Source organism: Octopus bimaculoides, chromosome 27 (assembly GCF_001194135.2).
Source record: "Octopus bimaculoides isolate UCB-OBI-ISO-001 chromosome 27, ASM119413v2, whole genome shotgun sequence".
NCBI classification, from domain to species: domain Eukaryota; kingdom Metazoa; phylum Mollusca; class Cephalopoda; order Octopoda; family Octopodidae; genus Octopus; species Octopus bimaculoides.
The window spans coordinates 12,870,507-12,889,131 of NC_069007.1; the positions used below are offsets into that span (position 1 = coordinate 12,870,507).

The 18,625-nt window shown below is 39.3% G+C and overlaps 2 protein-coding genes across 4 annotated transcripts in view; one reads left to right on the forward strand and one right to left on the reverse strand.

Moving 5' to 3' along the window:
- LOC106881776 (anaphase-promoting complex subunit 5) overlaps positions 1-5,351 on the forward strand; it is a 40,071-nt gene extending 34,720 nt beyond the window's left edge. The window contains exons 16-18 of the mRNA XM_014932281.2: positions 953-1,100; positions 2,977-3,142; positions 3,963-5,351. Of these exons, the coding sequence (XP_014787767.1) occupies positions 953-1,100; positions 2,977-3,142; positions 3,963-4,174 (526 nt within the window). The 3' untranslated portion in view covers positions 4,175-5,351. The remainder of the gene's footprint in view (positions 1-952; positions 1,101-2,976; positions 3,143-3,962) is intronic.
- Positions 5,352-8,119: 2,768 nt separating this feature from the next.
- The window catches only part of LOC106881774 (ubiquinone biosynthesis protein COQ4 homolog, mitochondrial), a 12,772-nt gene continuing 2,266 nt past the window's right edge, over positions 8,120-18,625 (reverse strand). For 2 of the 3 annotated variants that reach the window (XM_014932277.2, XM_052977209.1), the window contains exons 2-6: positions 18,022-18,174; positions 14,285-14,381; positions 13,353-13,455; positions 10,741-10,964; positions 8,120-9,147 (exon numbers count right to left, since the gene is read on the reverse strand). In XM_014932277.2, the coding sequence (XP_014787763.1) occupies positions 8,940-9,147; positions 10,741-10,964; positions 13,353-13,455; positions 14,285-14,381; positions 18,022-18,174 (785 nt within the window). In that variant the 3' untranslated portion in view covers positions 8,120-8,939. Of the gene's footprint in view, positions 9,148-10,740; positions 10,965-13,352; positions 13,456-14,284; positions 14,382-18,017; positions 18,175-18,625 lie in introns of those variants that run through there. The other variant, XM_052977210.1, reaches the window with a different exon arrangement.

The window sequence follows — 18,625 nt, forward strand, 5'->3', positions numbered from 1 at the left end:
ATGATAGGTGAAAATCCTCAAAGTAGAAACAGTACTGTACTGTATATTTTTTATTTTTATAAATTGTATATATTTATTTTATTATAAGTGCAAAACACCATGGAGGAATCGACATAAGCATAAATAAACCACGATATGGTGAGGGATTACTGTGTGTGTATGTACATATATATATATATATATGTGTGTGTGTGTGTGTGCATGTGTCTGTATAAAGGCCCACTTTGGTCATGAATGTCCGTGGGATTGCACCTCGAAAGTTACCCTCTGAGGCACAAGTCCAGGCAAGGTTGTTTTATGGAAGACCAGCAGTTACCCATGCATACCAGCCTCCCCTCTCCATGCCACCGATGTTATCCAAGGGAAAGAAAGGCAAAGGGGCTGATACTGCTTGGTATCAGTGCCATCACAACTCATTTCTACAGATGAGTGAACTGGAGCAACGTGAAATAAAGTGTCTTGCTCAAGAACACAACACACAGCCTGGTCCAAGAATTGAACTCACTGCCTCATGATTGTGAGCCTGATGCTCTAACCACTGAGCTATGCTCCTTCACCTAGGACTACATTATCCAGTGTCTTTCCTTGTTTTTGATGTTGTTTAGCGCACATTTCTTATTGTTTCACCATCCATTTTGTATCACCCACCAGACTCAACACAACATTTTTCTACAATCCTTGCTACCCTCCATGTGCATCCCACTGGAATTCTCCAAAATACCCTTAAAAACACATTCAAAATATTTTACAGATGGCAGTTTAGTTGTAGGATAGATTCTATCACTTTTCATCACCACCACTCTCTTCATAACCATTATCACCACCACCACGACTATCTTTATCATAAACCATTATTACCACCACCACTCTTCATAAACCATTATCAAAACCACCACCATCATCACCCCACCTCATTCCCCATCATAATTGTCATTTTTCTTTTATTTTCCAGGGTGTTACTAGAACTTTCTGATATTCTACGGAAATCAGGCAACTTGAGTATAGCCATATTTTATGTGTTGCGTTGTATCACATTGGCCAGAGATCACCATTTCCAGTACATCCTTAGTTTGGCCATTATGCAGTTGGCACAAATACAGGTATGGTCCTCTAAGGTCTCTTTCTCTCTCTCTCTCTCACAAAGGCAGACCTAGTTGTATGCTTAAGAACCTCACATTGCAATCATGTCATTTGGTGTTCAGTCCCATTTTGTGACACCTTTAGCAAATGTCTTCTACTATAGCTTGTATATATTTGTATGTGTGTGTGTTTGTATGTTCATCTCCCCCCACCGCTTCACAACCAGTGTCTGTTTGTTTACATCCCTGTAACTTAGAAGCACGGCAAAAGAGACCAGTAGAATAAATACCAGACTTAAAAATATGTACTGGGGTTGATTTGTTTGACCAAAACATTTTAAGGCGGTGCCCCAGTATGGCCACAGTTCAATGAATGAAACAAGTAAAAGATAAAACAAGCCACATACATTACCACCACCATCACCACCACTTTCTTCTTCATTATTATGCCTGCTTTTTCCATGTCGGTTTGGCTTGATTGAGGTCCTCTTCAGGCAGTGCATTCTACAACCAAATGCTTGTCTTGATGCCAACCCTTACTAGTCTTTGAGTAAAGCATTTTATTCCAATGTCTTTGAACGCTGAACTGCCAAACAGTACATAAACAGATGTCATCAGTGCTCTAGCAGCGTCAATGTGAGAATGCATCATCATCATTATTTAGTGTCCATTGTTCGTGCCTTGAGAAGGGAGGATGCCCCAAACTGGGCAAGATGGTGTGAGGGCAGTTGCTTTGGCATCGAGGTAGATCCAGCCACCCTTGTTAACGGGGACAAAACCTGGATTTAAAATGATGGATGCTGGCATGGGTTGGATGGTTTGACTGGGGCTGGTAAGCTGGAAAGCTGCACCAGACTCCTCTGATTTTGCATGGTTTTCTGCACCCTTCCTAATGCCAACCACTCCAAGAGTGTAATGGGTGATTTTATGTGCCATTTTGTATGACACCAGTATCTGCATGATTGCGATTTCACTCAGCTTGATGGGTCTTCTTCTCAAGCATGACATACTGCCAAAGGTCTTGGTCATTGCCTCCGTGGGATCCAACACACATAAAAAGCACCTGTGCTGGTCCCACATACAAGTATCCATGCTGGTGCCATGTAAAAGGCACCCGTACTGGTGATATGTAAAAAGCATCAAGGTCACTCTGTAAAGTGTTTTGTATTAGGAAGGGCATCCAGCCATAGAAACCTTACCTAAACATTGGAGCGTAGTGCAGCGCTCTGGCCTACCAGCTCTTGTCAAACTGTCCAACCTATGCATTGTAGGGAATTAGTGATAATGGTACACCCCTCCCACGCAAAGAGTGGAATGAGGCAGTCACTATAAGTATGGTGACGACAGCCAGTATTGAGTGAGTACATGTAGACTGTGTTGATAGTTGTGGCTGTACTGAACTAGTAATTATACTATGATACTGAGTGGGCAATATAACACTCCAACCATTTGAGGATAACAACACTATGACTAGCGGGGGTGGTCTTACAGTGCCAGATAGAAACATCCTATTGACAGTGGTGAGCTGGCAGAAACGTTAGCACGCCGGGCGAAATGCTTAGCAGTATTTCGTCTGCCATTATGTTCTGAGTTCAAATTCTGCCGAGGTCGACTTTGCCTTTCATCCTTTTGGGGTCAATAAATTAAGTACCAGTTTCACACTGGGGTCGATCTAATCGACTTAATCCCTCTGTCTGTCCTTGTTTGTCCCCTCTATGTTTAGCCCCTTGTGGGCAATAAAGAAATAAGAAACATCCTATTGACAACTGTTATACAAAGACAGATACAACAGTGGAAAAAGACTGCTCTCTAACACTATGCTAGCATGGAAAATGGTCATTAAATAATGATGATAATGAGTTCTAGTCGTGATTGTAATTTTGTCTTCCATTGACAGATCTTGATGGGATTGCCTCATCTTGCAATTCCTATTCTCGAGGAGCAAATGATGAATATATTGACCAATGGCACTCTAGTGGACAAAGGCCGGATGCTTTACTGTTACTCAAGATGTACAGTGGCAGCTGCTAAAAAGAGTGAAGACCCTAAAGAAATAAAATCAGGTAAAATTTTGTTGTTTATTTGTTTGTTTCTTCTGTTTTTTTTAATATTCGCTATGGGGTTAAGAAATCTTCAACCACATGGTTTTGGATTCGGTTTCTTTGGGCAAATGTCTTCTGTAATCCCAGGCTGACCAAAGCCTTGTCAGTGGCTTTAGTACACAATGGTCTGAAAACCTGTCACATAGATAGGTATGTATGTATATATGGGGTGGTATCAAAAAGTTCCTGGACTAGTTCTGTAGTGTGCCAACAGGTGGCAGCACACAGCAGTGATCTTCATGAGGCAGTGTTCTGAGTGACATTGCTGTGGTTACTTTGCATGTTGTGAAATTTGTGTTCTTGTCATCACATGTATGCTGTAGTCTGCGATTTTGTCATGGTCAGGAACAAAGCGCCAACATGAAATTTTGCATTAATCTTAGGAAGTCTGCTACAGAGACATTGAGCAAGCTTTGGCAAGCTTACAATGATGAGGCAATGGGTCGTATGCAAAGTTCTCAAGCAGTGGTGGGGGACAAACAGACACGCACACATACATATATATACAGTGGGCTTCTTTCAGTTTCTGTCTGTTAAATCCACTCAAGGTTTTGGTCAGTCCAAGGCTATAGAAGCAAACACTTGCCTAAGGTGCGATGCAGTGGGACTGAACTTGGAGCCATGTTGCTGGGAAGCAAACTTCTTACCGCACAGCCTGCTAGCACCTCTTTTATCATTTGCAATATCTAATCTAGCCAAGCCAAGTCTTTCTTATTTCTGCTTCTTTTATTCTCTCGCCTCACCTGACTTAATCTAACTCTTCTTCTTCCTCCATTTCCAGCTCTGATGTCAGCCATACGGCAAATGTGCACAGTAATCGAATATTTCCAAACTGTTGAAGCATACCAGCTGCAGAAGGATGCACTGTATTACCAGTCCCGGATATGTGAGAGTTTGGCTTACACTGCTGAGAGGAACAGATACGCTCGGGAGTTCCGGCACCTAGACCAACTTTACCCATCAGTCCAGAAAATAGATGTCACACTGTTGTAGAGACACACAGACTCACTGTTTGTCCGTCTGTCTGTTTGTCTCTCTTTGGTTGGAAAGGTTCCGTCATCTTGATAATGGATTGTTATTGGTTTGTTCCTTAGATTTTTTTTTGTCATTGTAATGTATATATATATATATCTATGACCATGTGTGTATACATATGTGTTTGTGTATATATGTATGTATACAGATTTGTGTATATATGTGTATGCATGTGTGTATATGTGTGTTTATATCTGTTCATACACACAGACACACATACAGTGGCTGTGATATGATTTGAACCTTTAACACCTTCACTACCAGTCTTACACTTCATCATCTTGGGCAGCTGAGGCTGTCCGAAACAACACCACCTGATTCCTATACAAGTTCCTTCCATTCTCCAGAGGTGAAAACCTCTCAACAGATTCACTGAATTTTATTTTTAAGTTGACAGATCTTGACTGATATCAAAACCGAAGCCAGTCAGGCAATGCTCTACTGACTGAAAGGTCAACAGTTCAAATCCCTGTCTTCATGTTGGGTTATTTGGATGCCACTGAAGAAGACCCTTTCAGTCCTAATGTAAGAACTCAACACAGGAGGAACCCAACAGAACTGGGTTTAGTGTCTTCTCCAGATTCCAGCTATTACAGGCTCAGTAGAACACTCATCAGTTCAATGCTTACATTGCTGCCCCTGCCTACAGCAAAGGGTTGTCGCTTGTTTCTCTGAAACCTATTTACAACTAGGTGGACTGGGTCATTTTAGAATTGAGTGTCCTTGGCCACAGACACAACGCAGGGAATGGCGATAAACTATGAGCCATATGCATCCCTGCTGGTTGTCCCAGTCTACCTAGTTGCAAATAGGCACCATGAGTAGGTAAAGCCATACAACTGTGTAAGTGAATTGTGTGTTTTATTAGTCTGTTATGTCTAAATTTAAAAAAAAAAAAAATTCACTGTTGTGAATACACCTCAGAGATCGATAAACTCGATCAAACTGTGTTGTGTTTGGGACAGAACATGAAGATGTTAAACAAGTCTTCAGTGGTGCCTCTTATATCCAAACTGGTTCTGAGACTTGATATTCTCTGGAGGTGCCTTAGTAAACCCAAGGAAGTATTGAACTCAACATAACTAAATAAGCAAATGTTAAACTGTAATTTTTCAATAAATACTAATTACAAAAAGTGTTTTTTGTGTATAATTAATTGTCCTTCTTGGCTTTGGGTAAATGAAAATACAGGAGGATCAGTTACTCTTTTACTTGTTTCAGTCATTTGACTGTGGCCATGCTGGAGCACCGCCTTTTAGTCGAGCTAATTGACCCCAGGACTTATTCTTTGTAAGCCTAGTACTTATTCTATCGGTGTCTTTAGCTGAACCGCTAAGTTACGGGGACGTAAACACACCAGCATCGGTTGTCAAGCGATGTTAGGGGGACAAACACAGACACACAAACATATACACACACACACACACATACATACATACATATATACGACAGGCTTCTTTCAGTTTCCATCTACCAAATCCACTCACAAGGCTTTGGTCAGCCCGAGGCTATAGTAGAAGACACTTGCCAAAGATGCCACGCAGTGGGACTGAACCCAGAACCATGTGGTTGGTAAGCAAGCTACTTACCACACAACCACTCTTAAGCCTTTTATTCAACATATTCCCCTCTCAGATTCACAGACTTATTGCAGTGGTTCTTCAGTTCTTCTAAGCCCTGTAAAAGAACTTGGAAGGTTGAGCATCCAACCAGGCCTTTCATAATACCCTTAAAGCAGGGAACTTTTCAGCACTCCTCATACACACACATATATATATATATATATTCAAGGGTGCTGAAAAGTTCCTGGCTCTGGATAAAAGAAAATATAGGTGGCTCAGTTAATTATGATTTTATTCCTCTCTAAGATTCATACACTTACTGCAGCAGTCCTACAGTTTTTCTAAGCCCTGTAAAAGAACTTAGAAGGTTGGACCTCCAACCAGGCCTTTCACAACATCCAGGAACTTTTCAGCACCCCGTCATATGTTTGGTTACAGCATATATGCAGCTATATACAGATGATGGGGGCCATTAATGTTTTTAACCTTTCAGTCAGGACAGAAGTGCTCATGACTCTTTGATACTTTAAACTGGGCTTATCCAGCCTAAATATTGAACCTGTTCTATGTTCAAACCAACCAGATCTGGTCTCTCACACCTACCTTACAATGTCATTTTAAAAATAAACTAACATTGTTGAAACCTTGAAGCTACGAAATAATGCATGATTAATTCAAAACGACGTGAACGAATAAGCATTACATTTGGTAGAGTAATCTGAATGCTAAAGGGGTTGAGGGACCTCCAAGACTGCTGGGAGAGAAGGAAAATACCTGCAAACCAGAGAGCCTGACTGAACCCTACAAAAGACACCAAAAATACCAGCTGGGGGTGTTAACCCTTGAACTCTGAAATTAAATTTCATGGTTATTCTAGTAATGATGTTAAACATGTATCAGAAAACCAGAATTGGTATTTTCTGCAAGTCTTGTTGCTTCACTAATCTTGACTTATCTCAACAGTAAGTTGTTTCAAACCTGACATTCCTCACCAAAAGCTAGATTGGTGTATAAAACTGCTTTCTGTAGTTAAAGATAATGAAATTTTGAGTGGATGTGTATGATTTCTACAATAAAGCCCTAGTGATGGTTTGTCACCCAAGTAAGCCAAGGTGAGATCTGAACTCAGAATGCAAAGTGGCACAGCAAGAATGAGCAGTGAGGATGATAGAAACATCTGGCTGGAGTCACACTGTTTAATTCAACGAAGCTTGTGCTGTTGTGTGGGGTTTTTACCATTGGTGGAAATCATTTATAGAGTTGTTTCACTGCCTGATGGAACAATGTATTTGAAGATGTATACTGAGGGTGCTGCTGTACTCCAAGTATTTACCTAAACTTGAAGACAACTAGAAGCACAGCCAGTTCCTAGAGTTAGGGGAAGCAAGCACCTAAAAAAGAAGCGCCACAACACATACCAAACAATTTATAACTCATTTTCTCTTATATTACGCAAAATATTTAATTAATTATAATATACGTAGTTGATTAATTTCATGTTTCAGTAATGATGTCATTATGTATGAAACTTACAACTACCGATACAGGTGTGATGTGAAATAGGTGAAACTCCATGGGACAATCATCAGAAGAGATTGAGAAGACAGTTCAAAAACACAGGTGGTTGGTCAAATAATGTAATGACTCTAGAAAGTCCTTCTACGGCCAATTGATTAACAAAAATATAGAAGAGTTTTGACTTCTATATTTTTTGTCACACATAAAAATGGTGCCATGACACACACCAAGCAATTTATAACTCATTTCTCTTATATTACATGAAATATTTCATTAGTTGTAACATGTGTAATTGTGATCTACATTCAATAATTTCATGTTTCAGTAATGATGTCGTTAGGTACAAAACTTACAATTACTGGTATAGACATGATGTAAAAAAGATGAAACTCCACGGGATCATCCAGGGTTGAGAGGTTATGACGTCAGGGTTTGTTTTGGTTCTTCAGATGTAAACGGCCACCAACACATCACAGGAGATTGAGAAGACAATACAAAATACACAGGAAGTTAGTCAAATAAAGTAATGACTCCAGAACGTTCTTCTAAGGTCATGCGATTAAGAAAATAAAGGGATTCGACTTTTATCACACAAGTGAACTAAAGAGTTAAAATGTTGAAAAGGCACCAATTTAAAAAAATGTGCTCATGGGGGGGCAGTCGCTCCCCTTGCTCCATTATCAGCTATGCTACTGCAGACAATATAATACACCCCAATACATCAAAGCCTAATTTCCTTAGCAAAAAAAAACAGAAGGGGAGCAAGATGCTCCTCTCCTTTGCAATGGTCAAGAATGATTAATGAAATAACAACTGACAGATATTTATTTGTAGAAAACAAGTTTATTATGAGTTGTTCTAGCGTGTGGCAAAACAAAATTCACCTAAAAGTAGAGCTGTAACAAGCTTCCCAATTGTGTGTTCGTCACAACTACAGGATTAAATATAACTTAATTCTATTTACTATGGAATGGAGATACCTATACATAGCTGGGATTGTCTTTTATCTATATATATATATGCACACATAGATGCATGTGTCTATATATATGTAAGTATATATGTGTGTGTATATACATATATATTTATATATGCATACATACGTGCGTGTGTGTGTATATATATATATCATCATCATCATTTAACGTCCGCTTTCCATGCTAGCATGGGTTGGACGATTTGACTGAGGACTGTCTACATATATGTGTATATATATATATATATATATGTATATATATTTTTTAATATGAGGTCCCAGGTTCAATCCCGCCACATGGTATCTTGGGCAAAACCTTGAGTCACACTGATTCTGTCTGAGGAATAGGTTAAGAGTACATGGGCTTCATTCAGTTTCCATCTACAAAATCCACTCTCAATTCTTTGCTTGGTCAGGGCTGTAGTAGAGGACATATGCCCAAGGTGCAATGCTGTGGGACTGAACCTGAAACCCTGTGGTCAGAAAGCAAGCTTCTCAACCACACAGCCAGGCCTGCTGCTATAGTAAATAGAACTAAATGTAATTGTGACTAGCTTCACAGATATATTTATCATTCACAACAACATATTTAATACTTACACCCTTTAGCAAACAGAACTACACCATATATGTAGGGGTGTGACTACCTTTATTATATGTCATCTTGTTATTCAGAAATAGAATCGTCTCCTGGCAAACTGCGTTTGTCTTTCATGAAGAGATTTTTGGGTGGAGGTTCAATATTCAGTTTCTGACGTAAATCAACAACATTCTCTTCCCAATATTTCTCAAAATACACAGACAGAAGAAATTTTGAATTCCGTCCACAACGAATGGCCCATGGCATAAATTCACTCCAGTATAACTGAGAATGTCTAAAACAGAAGGAAAAACAAAAATTATTATTATTATTATTATTATCAATAATAATAATAAGCCGAGCTGGCAGAATCGTTAGCACCCCGGGTGAAATGCTTAGCAGTGTTTTGTCTGGCGCTATGTTCTGAGCTCAAATTCTGCTGAGGTCAACTTTGCCTTTCATTCTTTCAGGGTCAATAAATTAAGTACCAGTTGCATACTGAGGTCAATAAATTAAGTACCAGTTCAACACTGGGGTCGATGTAATCGACACATCTCCTCCCCCAAAATGTCTGCCTTTGTCGCAAAGTTTAAAAACATTATTATTATTATTATTATTATTATTAAAGGCAATGAGCTGGCAGAATTGTTAGTGCACTGGATGAAATGCTTAGTGGTATTTCATCCGTTACTACGTTCTGGGTTCAAATTCCACCGTGGTTGACTTTGCCTTTCATCCTTTCGGGGGGGGGGTCAATAAAATAAGTACCAGTTGTGTACTAGGGTTGATGTAATCAACTTCCCCCTCCTCCAAATGTCAGGCCTTGTGCCTATAGTAGAAAGGATTATCATCATCATCATCATCACCGTCAACAGATGCAAGCATGGCTGTCTAGTTAAGCAGCTTGCTCTGCAACGACATCATTTTGGGTTCAGTCCTACTGCATAGCAGACCAACCATTGCCTTATGAGTGGTTGATGGAAACTGTGTGGAAGCTGCCATCATGTGTGTGTGTATATATATAGATATGGTGGCACGTAAAAGCACCCATTACACTCTTGGAGTGGTTGGCATTAGGAAAGGCATCCAGCCATAGAAAACCATGCCAAATCAGACTGGAGTCTGGTGCAGCCTTTCAGCATGCCAGCCCAGTCAAACCGTCCAACCCATGCCAGCATGGACAACGGACGTTAAATGATGATGATGGACTCTCCCATCAATTTCGACGTATGAGGATCCGGCAACTTACACTTTCTTTGTCAGTCATAATGCTTATGTCGAATGTGACATTTCAATCCTGCCAGCGATTTGCAGCGAAGCCTGCAGATGTTACAAATATGAGGATTATGGGTCAATGCAGATTGAAATAAAGTTTCATACCAGTTTGACATGATGGTCCCCATTGTGTTCGCTCCAAGTCTCAAAGCTGTTGTGAGCTAAACTGACCGCTGAGTGGTTACTCTTTAGCTTGTCCTTATATCTGAGCCATAGTTGACCAACATTCCTGTGCCCGCTCAGAGGACTTTGGGTAATCTTTCATCACTCATTCTGACGACATGACCAACCCAGCACAATTGCAACTGCATTAGGAAGCTTTCGGTTCCAGCAATCTTACACTTTGCTAAACAAGCTGACATTAAACACACATGTATGTATTTGTGTTTGTCACTCCTACCGCATCCACTGCTTGACAATCAGTGTTGGTTTGTTTATGTCCCTGTAACTTAGTGGTTTGACATAGGAGGCTGATAGAATAAGTGCAAGACTTAAAAAGAAGGCCTGGGTGTGATTTATTTGGCTACATCCTTCAAGGCGGTGCCCCAGCATGGCCGCAGTCAAATGATTGAAACAAAGAATTAAAAAATAAAAGGAGAAAGACAACACTTACTTTGGGCCAAGTCGTAGGGGACCAAAAACTGCCGCAGTTATACACATAGGTAAACCAGTCTGTAGGGCCTCTATCCACTTGACAACTACTTCCCCTAACATGTGGGGAGGCATACCCAGCAATGCATGGATCAAGTCATGGGTCTGTCTGTAACGCAGCATGATGTAGACGAGATCTGGATCATCAACGAAATGAACAGGCCGTCGGCCATCGGGATCGAAACCCTGTCAAAATGAAACAGAGTGGGAGTTAGAAAAATAAATAAATAAAGGAAAAGGAAGAAAAAAGAAACAAACAGAAAACAGGAAAATGTATTCTACTTGTTTCAGCCATTGCACTGCAGCTTTCCTGGGGCAAAACCTTCAAGAGTTTTTGCCAAACAAATTGACTCCAGTAATTATTCTATCAGTCCTTTTTGCTGAACTGCTAGGCTATGGGGACAAACAGACAAAAAGACACCCCCTCACACACATATATATATATATATATATATACATATGTATGCATGTATGCAGACACACATACATACGTTTGAATACATGCACACACATATACATATGTATATACACACACACATATACTCATGTATACACACACACATATACTCATGTATACACACACACATAAATATGTATACATATGTATGTGTACACACACATAAATATGCATACATATGTATGTGTACACACACACACACACACATATATATATATATATATCCAGTCATAGAAAACTATGCCAAATCAGACTGGAGTCTGGTGCAGCCTTCCAGCATTTCTCATGGTCAGACATATTTTACACAGAATATTGGAAATGATTGGTACTGCTTGTGTAACTGTGACACTCATTTATAGCTATCATGCAACATCAAGACATGGAGACACAAACACGTATACATACATACATACATACATATATTCTCTCTACATACACACACATATATACTCTCTCTCTATTTTGATATATGAAGTCTTTATTGCTGACTAAGTCCATGGGGTAAACAGTGACTATAAGAGAAATCCAGGTGAGCTGATATGGAGACAGTGATGCAGATAAACACACCTGGGCTTGATATATAAAATATACACCATCATCATCATTATCATTGTTTAATGTCTGTCTTCCATGCATTTATAGGTAGGATGGTTGACTGAAGCCAGCTAGGTAGAAGACTACCCTAGGCTACTGTGTCTGTTTTGGCAGGATTTTTACGACTGGATGCCCTTCCTAACACCAACCACCCTGCAGAGTGGACTGAGTGCTTTCCATGTGGCACCAGCACAGGTGGTGTCAGTTTTGGCATGACTTTTACAGCTGGATGCCCTTCCAAATGCCAACCACTTTACAGTGTGGACTGGATGCTTTTCACATAGCACCAGCACCGGCAGGGTCACCAAGTAACTTGCAATAGAAGTTAAATGATGATAATGATATGATATGATATGAATGGCTACTTTCAGTTTCTGTCAATCAAATCATCCACTCACAAAGTTTTGGTCAGCCCATGGCTATTGTAGACAACACTTGCCCAAAGTGCCATGCAGTGGGATGGAACCTAGTACCATGTGGTTAGGAAGCAAGCTTCTTACCACACAGCCATGCCTGCACCTATTTGTCAGATAGAAATTGTGTGTGTGAGAAAGGGCGGCGAGCTGGCAGAAACGTTAGCTCACCGGGCGAAATGCTTAGCGGCATTTCGTCTGCCATTACGTTCTGAGTTCAAGTTTTGCCGAGGTTGACTTTGCCTTTCATCCTTTCAGGGTCGATAAATTAAGTACCAGTTACACACTGAGGTCGATGTAATCGACTTATTCCTTTTGTCTGTCCTTGTTTGTCCCCTCAATGTTTAGCACCTTGTGGGCAATAAAGAAATAAGAAATTGTGTGTGTGTGTATATTGGTATAAAGTGGTGTATACGACCTTGAGCCATTTATGCCCCTTACAAAACAGAATACACAGGAGTGGTGGTGGCAGTGGTCATCATCGTCCTCCTCATTATCATCATCATCTTTTAACGTCCATTTTGCATGCTGGCATAGGTTGGACAATCTGACAGGATTGAGCAAGCTGCAGGGCTGCACCAAGCTTCATTGCCAGCTTTGGAATGGTTTCTACACCCAGAGACCCTTCCTAACACCAACCGTTTTACAGTGCGTACTGGGTGCTTTTCTTATGCCACTGGTAAAGTGAGATTGCTAAATAACTTGCAAGACAGGAACTTAGCTATTTGATAAACACAGATCAATAAAATGTTCAGCAGACTAAGTGCTGAGGTTGATTAATATGGTTGACCAAAACCCACCCTTTTGATACCAATCCACCCGAGACCACCCCTGATTCTCAGACACAAATATCTTGTTTTAAAGTGATCTAAATTAAAATATTCCACCAAAAATTCAAGGCTAATTTAAGTTCCAAGCACCCGCTTAATAATGACAAAATTATTTTATTAAATTTTTAATTATTTTAAAAACTAATTGAAACAAGAGGAGAGTATTTCAGCAGAAATACAGTAATGAAATGGTTAACGGCAGTGCCTTCAATAGGTCTACAGTCCAATAACTGAAATCATTAAAGGAATAAAAGAAATTCACTGGACATGAAGAACTCACATTGTAATTAAGGAAACGCCAATATTCTTTACCCAGAGTTCCGTCAGGTAAATTATTGAGATATTCATAATCTATGTTTTCAGTGTTTATAATTGGTTTTTCTCTGCAAATAAAAGGAAATCTGTTTAGGAGTAGTAATGTTCAGATCCAGTTGTAATCCATCATAATCATCATCATCAACCTCTGGACAAGACTGTCTTGACACTTTGAGCCAGTTACTCGATATCCATGACATATAAATGACAGAGATCACAATATTTCCTGGGGGGGGGGGGTCCGAAAGGGGTCTCAGGGAGTAGCATCCCTGCCTTCCTGAGTTAGTTTTGTACCATATTTCTTAAAAATCGTGGTAGAGGCCTTGGTCTTGGAACCACTCAAGTTTAGAAACTGAGGTTGGGGGTAAGCAAGGGCATGCTCCCTGTAGAAAATCCAGCTTCAAAAAGCCTCACGATAGTAAGGGAGAATGGGCACCAGCCAGCCCAAAGGTTGGGGTGGGCTGCACCTGCCTGCCTCAGTTGCTATGGCATTGAGGTAAATCCAGCCACCCCCGTTAACGGGGACAAAACCCGGATTTAAAACACTGGATGATGATGAATGGTATGCCAGTCCATCATAGGTTGGGAGGATTGGAGCAGTGAGAAATGAAGTGTTTTGCACAAGAACACAACACACCGCCCAGGTCAGGAATCGAAACCATGACATTGTTATTGTGAGAGTAATACTCCAACCATTAAGACACATGCCTTCACCAGTCCTCATCCAGATGAATGATGGAATAAAGCATTTCAAGATGGAGAGGTCGAAATAAAAGTTTTGTAATACAAGAAATGGAACAAAATAAGCACAGTCAAGTGTTATGTAGATATTGGATGATCTACCGGCTCAGCAGAGAAAAAAACAGAAAATGAAACAAAAACAGAAAAACTACCTACTTCAAAACTAAGCAACCTTCTGGGTCTTGTAACATTTTTGATTTTATCTTCTTCAAAGCATAGTGGCCAGTGGTTTCACCAAATGTGCTGATCATATCTGTAACAGAATATCATAGGTTTATGGGACACACAGTACTGGATTAACCATTAAGTAAAATAAATACATGCTTAGGTCGTCAAGGGAATAGGGTACCACAGAAATGATAAATGTTTTAAGGCACAAAAGAAATCACTTTAAAATTGCTAAAATAATATTCAAAGTGGTTTATATGATCAGAAATATAATTTCAGTGTTCATGGTGTCATAGTTCTGATCAAAGACTTTGCAATTAAAAGAAGTAGGAGAAAACTTCAAATTTAAATAAAGTGGAAGTATACGAAAATAAACATTATTTTCTATCTTATGGTCAGTTTTGTTTCATTTAAGTGCTAAGGGCCTCTATGGGTCTTAATCCGGCCCTGGACACAGTCTCAAGAATATATGTGATATCTGTAACAGAATATAATAGGTTTATGGGACACACAGAGCTGGATTAACTATTAAGTAAAATAAGCATGTGCTTAGAGGATGAAGGGAAGTGGTGGGGAGGGACACAGAAATGGTAAATGGTTTACAGCACAAAAGAAATCATTTTAAACTTGCTAAAATAATATTCAAAGTGGTTCATATGATCAGAAATATAATTTCAAGGCAGCGAGCTGGCAGAAACGTTAGCACGCCGGGCGAAATGTTTAGCGGTATTTCGTCTGCCGTTACATTCTGAGTTCAAATTCTGCTGAGGTCGACTTTGCCTTTCATCCTTTCGGGGTTGATAAATTAAGTACCAGTTGCACACTGAGGTCGATGTAATTGACTTAATCCCTTTGTCTGTTCCTTCTATGTTTAGCCCCTTGTTGGCAATAAAGAAATAAGAAATATAATTCCAAACTGTTCACAGTGATGATCTGACCAAAGAAAAGGAGGAGAAAACTTTTCAAATATAAATAAAGTGGAAGTATACAAAAATAACCATTATTCTCCATCTTATTGTTGGTTTTGCTTCATTTTGAAAAATAAAAATTTATTTTATGGTTTATTATTGTTAATTTTCAATTACATATATTTAGAGGGGCACCAAAACCTTTCAACTGCTTAAGGCCTCTATGGGTTTTAATCTGGCCCTGGACACATTCTCAAGAATATAAGTGATATCTGTAACAGAATATAATAGGTTTATGGGACACAGCAAAATAAGCATGTGCTTAGGGGATCAAGGGAAGTGGGGAACCACTTTAAACTTGCTAAAATAATATTCAAGGGCCTCTATGGGTCTTAATCTGGCCCTGGACACAGGATCTAGAATATATATAATAAATTGTATGTTTATGGGATGTAAACTCGACTCTGTCAGTCATGAATGACCATGGGTGCACCTAAGAGGTTCCCCTCTGGGATACAAGTCTGGGTGGAAAGACACCTCACCAGCAAACACACAACCTAGGGTTGGTTTTATGGAAGACCAGCAGTCACTCATGCATACCAGCCTCCTCTCTTCACACCACCGATGTTATCCAAGGGAAAGGTAAAAGCCAATACAACTTGGCACCTGTGACGTCACAACTCATTTCTACAGCTGAGTGAACCGGAGTCACATGAAATAAAGTGTCTTGCTCAAGAACACAACACACAGCCCGGTCCGGGAATCGAACTCACAACCTCACGATTGTAAGCTCGACGTTCTAATCACTGAGCCATGTGCCTTCACTTATGGGATATAGTGTCTATGATATATATGGTATCTGCAACAAAATATAATATGTTTATGAGATATGGAGTCTATCCTTAGTAGTAAACAAAAAAGCCCTGTTGTCATCTCTGTCCACTACATTACTTGGGTTTAGGTGTGCCCCAGTCAGTTGGTAACCCCTTGATCTTGCATAAATTTCTATTGCATAATATAATTTGTACCCACATACACAGATGATGTCTTGCAGCAGCTGTAGCCAATTGAACTGAATATAGTAATTATTTTCTGCCAATGAGTGATAGGATAAAATGCAATATACGAGCTGACTGGCAGGATCTGAATGCGGTCATTGATGAACGAAATTAGTTACTGCTTAGTGTGTTACTATTTACGCTACGCTTACAGATCTGATAATAATATTACAATAAATTGTACTAAGGTACTACTAATAATAATGGTTTCAAGTTTTAGGGAGTTGGAGTTAGTTGCATGATTATATATTTTATGATTTAAATTTGCCATGTTTTCGAAGGATTGAAGTTAGATTTTCATGTATATTTGAAAGGATTAACCTTTTAGCATTCAGATAATTGGCATTAAGAAGGGCATCCAGCTGTAGAAACCATGCCAGCTCAGATTGGAATCTGGTGCAGCTCCCTGACTTACCAGTTTTCAGTCAAACCATCCAACCCATGCCAGCATGGAAAGCAGACGTTAAACGATGATGATGATGATGAGGTGTCATAGATATTGCTTATTTATTCACGTTGTTTTGAATCAATCATGCTTTCAGATTTTGGTGATCTGATTGTTTATTTTTAGAATAACATTGCAAGGTTGGTGTGAGAGACCTGATCCAGTCAGTTTGAACACAAAACAGGTAGAATATTTGGACTGGATATGGTCTGCTTGAATGAAAGGAAGGGCATCCAGCCATAGAAGCCATGCCAAAATAGACAACTGGAGCCTGGGTAGCTCTCTAGAACAGAGGTCAGCAAACCAGGGTAAATTATCCCAAGTGGGGTAAAAATGAAATTCTTGGGGTTAATGAGGATTCATTAAACATAAGTAAAATTACATAAAAAGCGTGTTCCTCATTATGACGGAAATCTTTCTTCTGGCAACACTGCATCTGTCCAATGTAATGGACATGTTTAAGAGACATCACGCCATTTTGAACTACAAACAGTTTGGTTGTTAAGGCGTTGTCAAGTGACTAAACAGATATTGTTTATCAGTTGTCTATTACCCGCCTTAATCATATTTTTTGACACACGTGTTTTTGCTTTGTTTAAGTAGATTTAAGTAGTTATTCAATTCAACCCTTTAACACGGCTCCTGAGCCTCATTTTATTTTATCCTAGGGTCCCAATATGATGTCTTAATTAATTTTGACATGAGTGGCGTAATATTTTTACACTATACCACACCTCTCAGAAAACCCATAGGAAAGAAATTAAAAAAACAATCTGCTGGTGGGTCAGGAGGGACTTGCTATCATACCACCACGACCCACTGGCAGGATGTGTGGGAGCCGATGTATTAATGAATCGATTGGACCCTGAAGACTGCATCCAGATTGCTCTGGCATCAAAATGCCCCAATTTTGATATAACTGTAACAAAAATGAAACATCATTTCTCCTGAAGTGAAAAAGTTTCTAGAAAAATCCTTTTGTTTCATAATTAGGATATTAGTTTATTTTATCACATTTGTTTTATAGTTTTTAAATTTATAATTGTATTTTCCATATAAATAGATTCAATAAACCTTTTGAATTCAAAGAATCTATCATTTTCTTCCTTAAAAATCAAGGGGGTAATGTCAGTGTAAATAGATATATTTGGGGGTAATTGGTTAAAAAAGTTCCCCGACCCCTGCTCTAGAATGACAACACTTGTCAAACTGTCCAACCCATGCCAGCATGGAGAATGGATGTTAAATGATGATGGTGATGAAAAGAAAAAGAAAAGACAAGCAGTAAAATGTGAAAAATTGAATCCTACCAACCATCTCGCTTGGGGTTATACAGACACATAGCAGCTGAACCAATTGTGAGGAGGGTCCTCTGAACGTTGGTAAGTTTAATGTGCCCTGGGTACTGTAAATCATAGTTCTGGGCTACGCTTGAAGAAAATCTAGCTGTAGATCTGGATATGAGGTCTGAAAAGAAGAAAATGAAAGATAAAAGAGAAAAGTGAAAAGGAATTCTCGTAGAGGTACAAGAATCAGGAATTTGGGGGTGGAGAACAGGGACCGGACAAATTAATCCTTGTCCTGTTAGGATCAAGTAGAATTTCTTAATCAGATCATAGATGTGTTAGTGTGCGTGTGGTGTTTATGTATGTGTGTGTGTGTAGTGTTTATATGTACCATGTAGTTGGGAAGCAAGCTTCTTACCACACAATATATATATATATATATATATATATATATATATATATAATAAAGGATAAAACCATTAAAGATTTTATCAGTGGTCATCATATAATAGAGACCTATTAAGGTGAATTCATATACAGAAATTTAGAATAGTATAAAATACAATTATAATTAAGGGCATAGAATAGACAATATCTATACTGAAAATAGATGCCAAATCGTCAAACTGCTT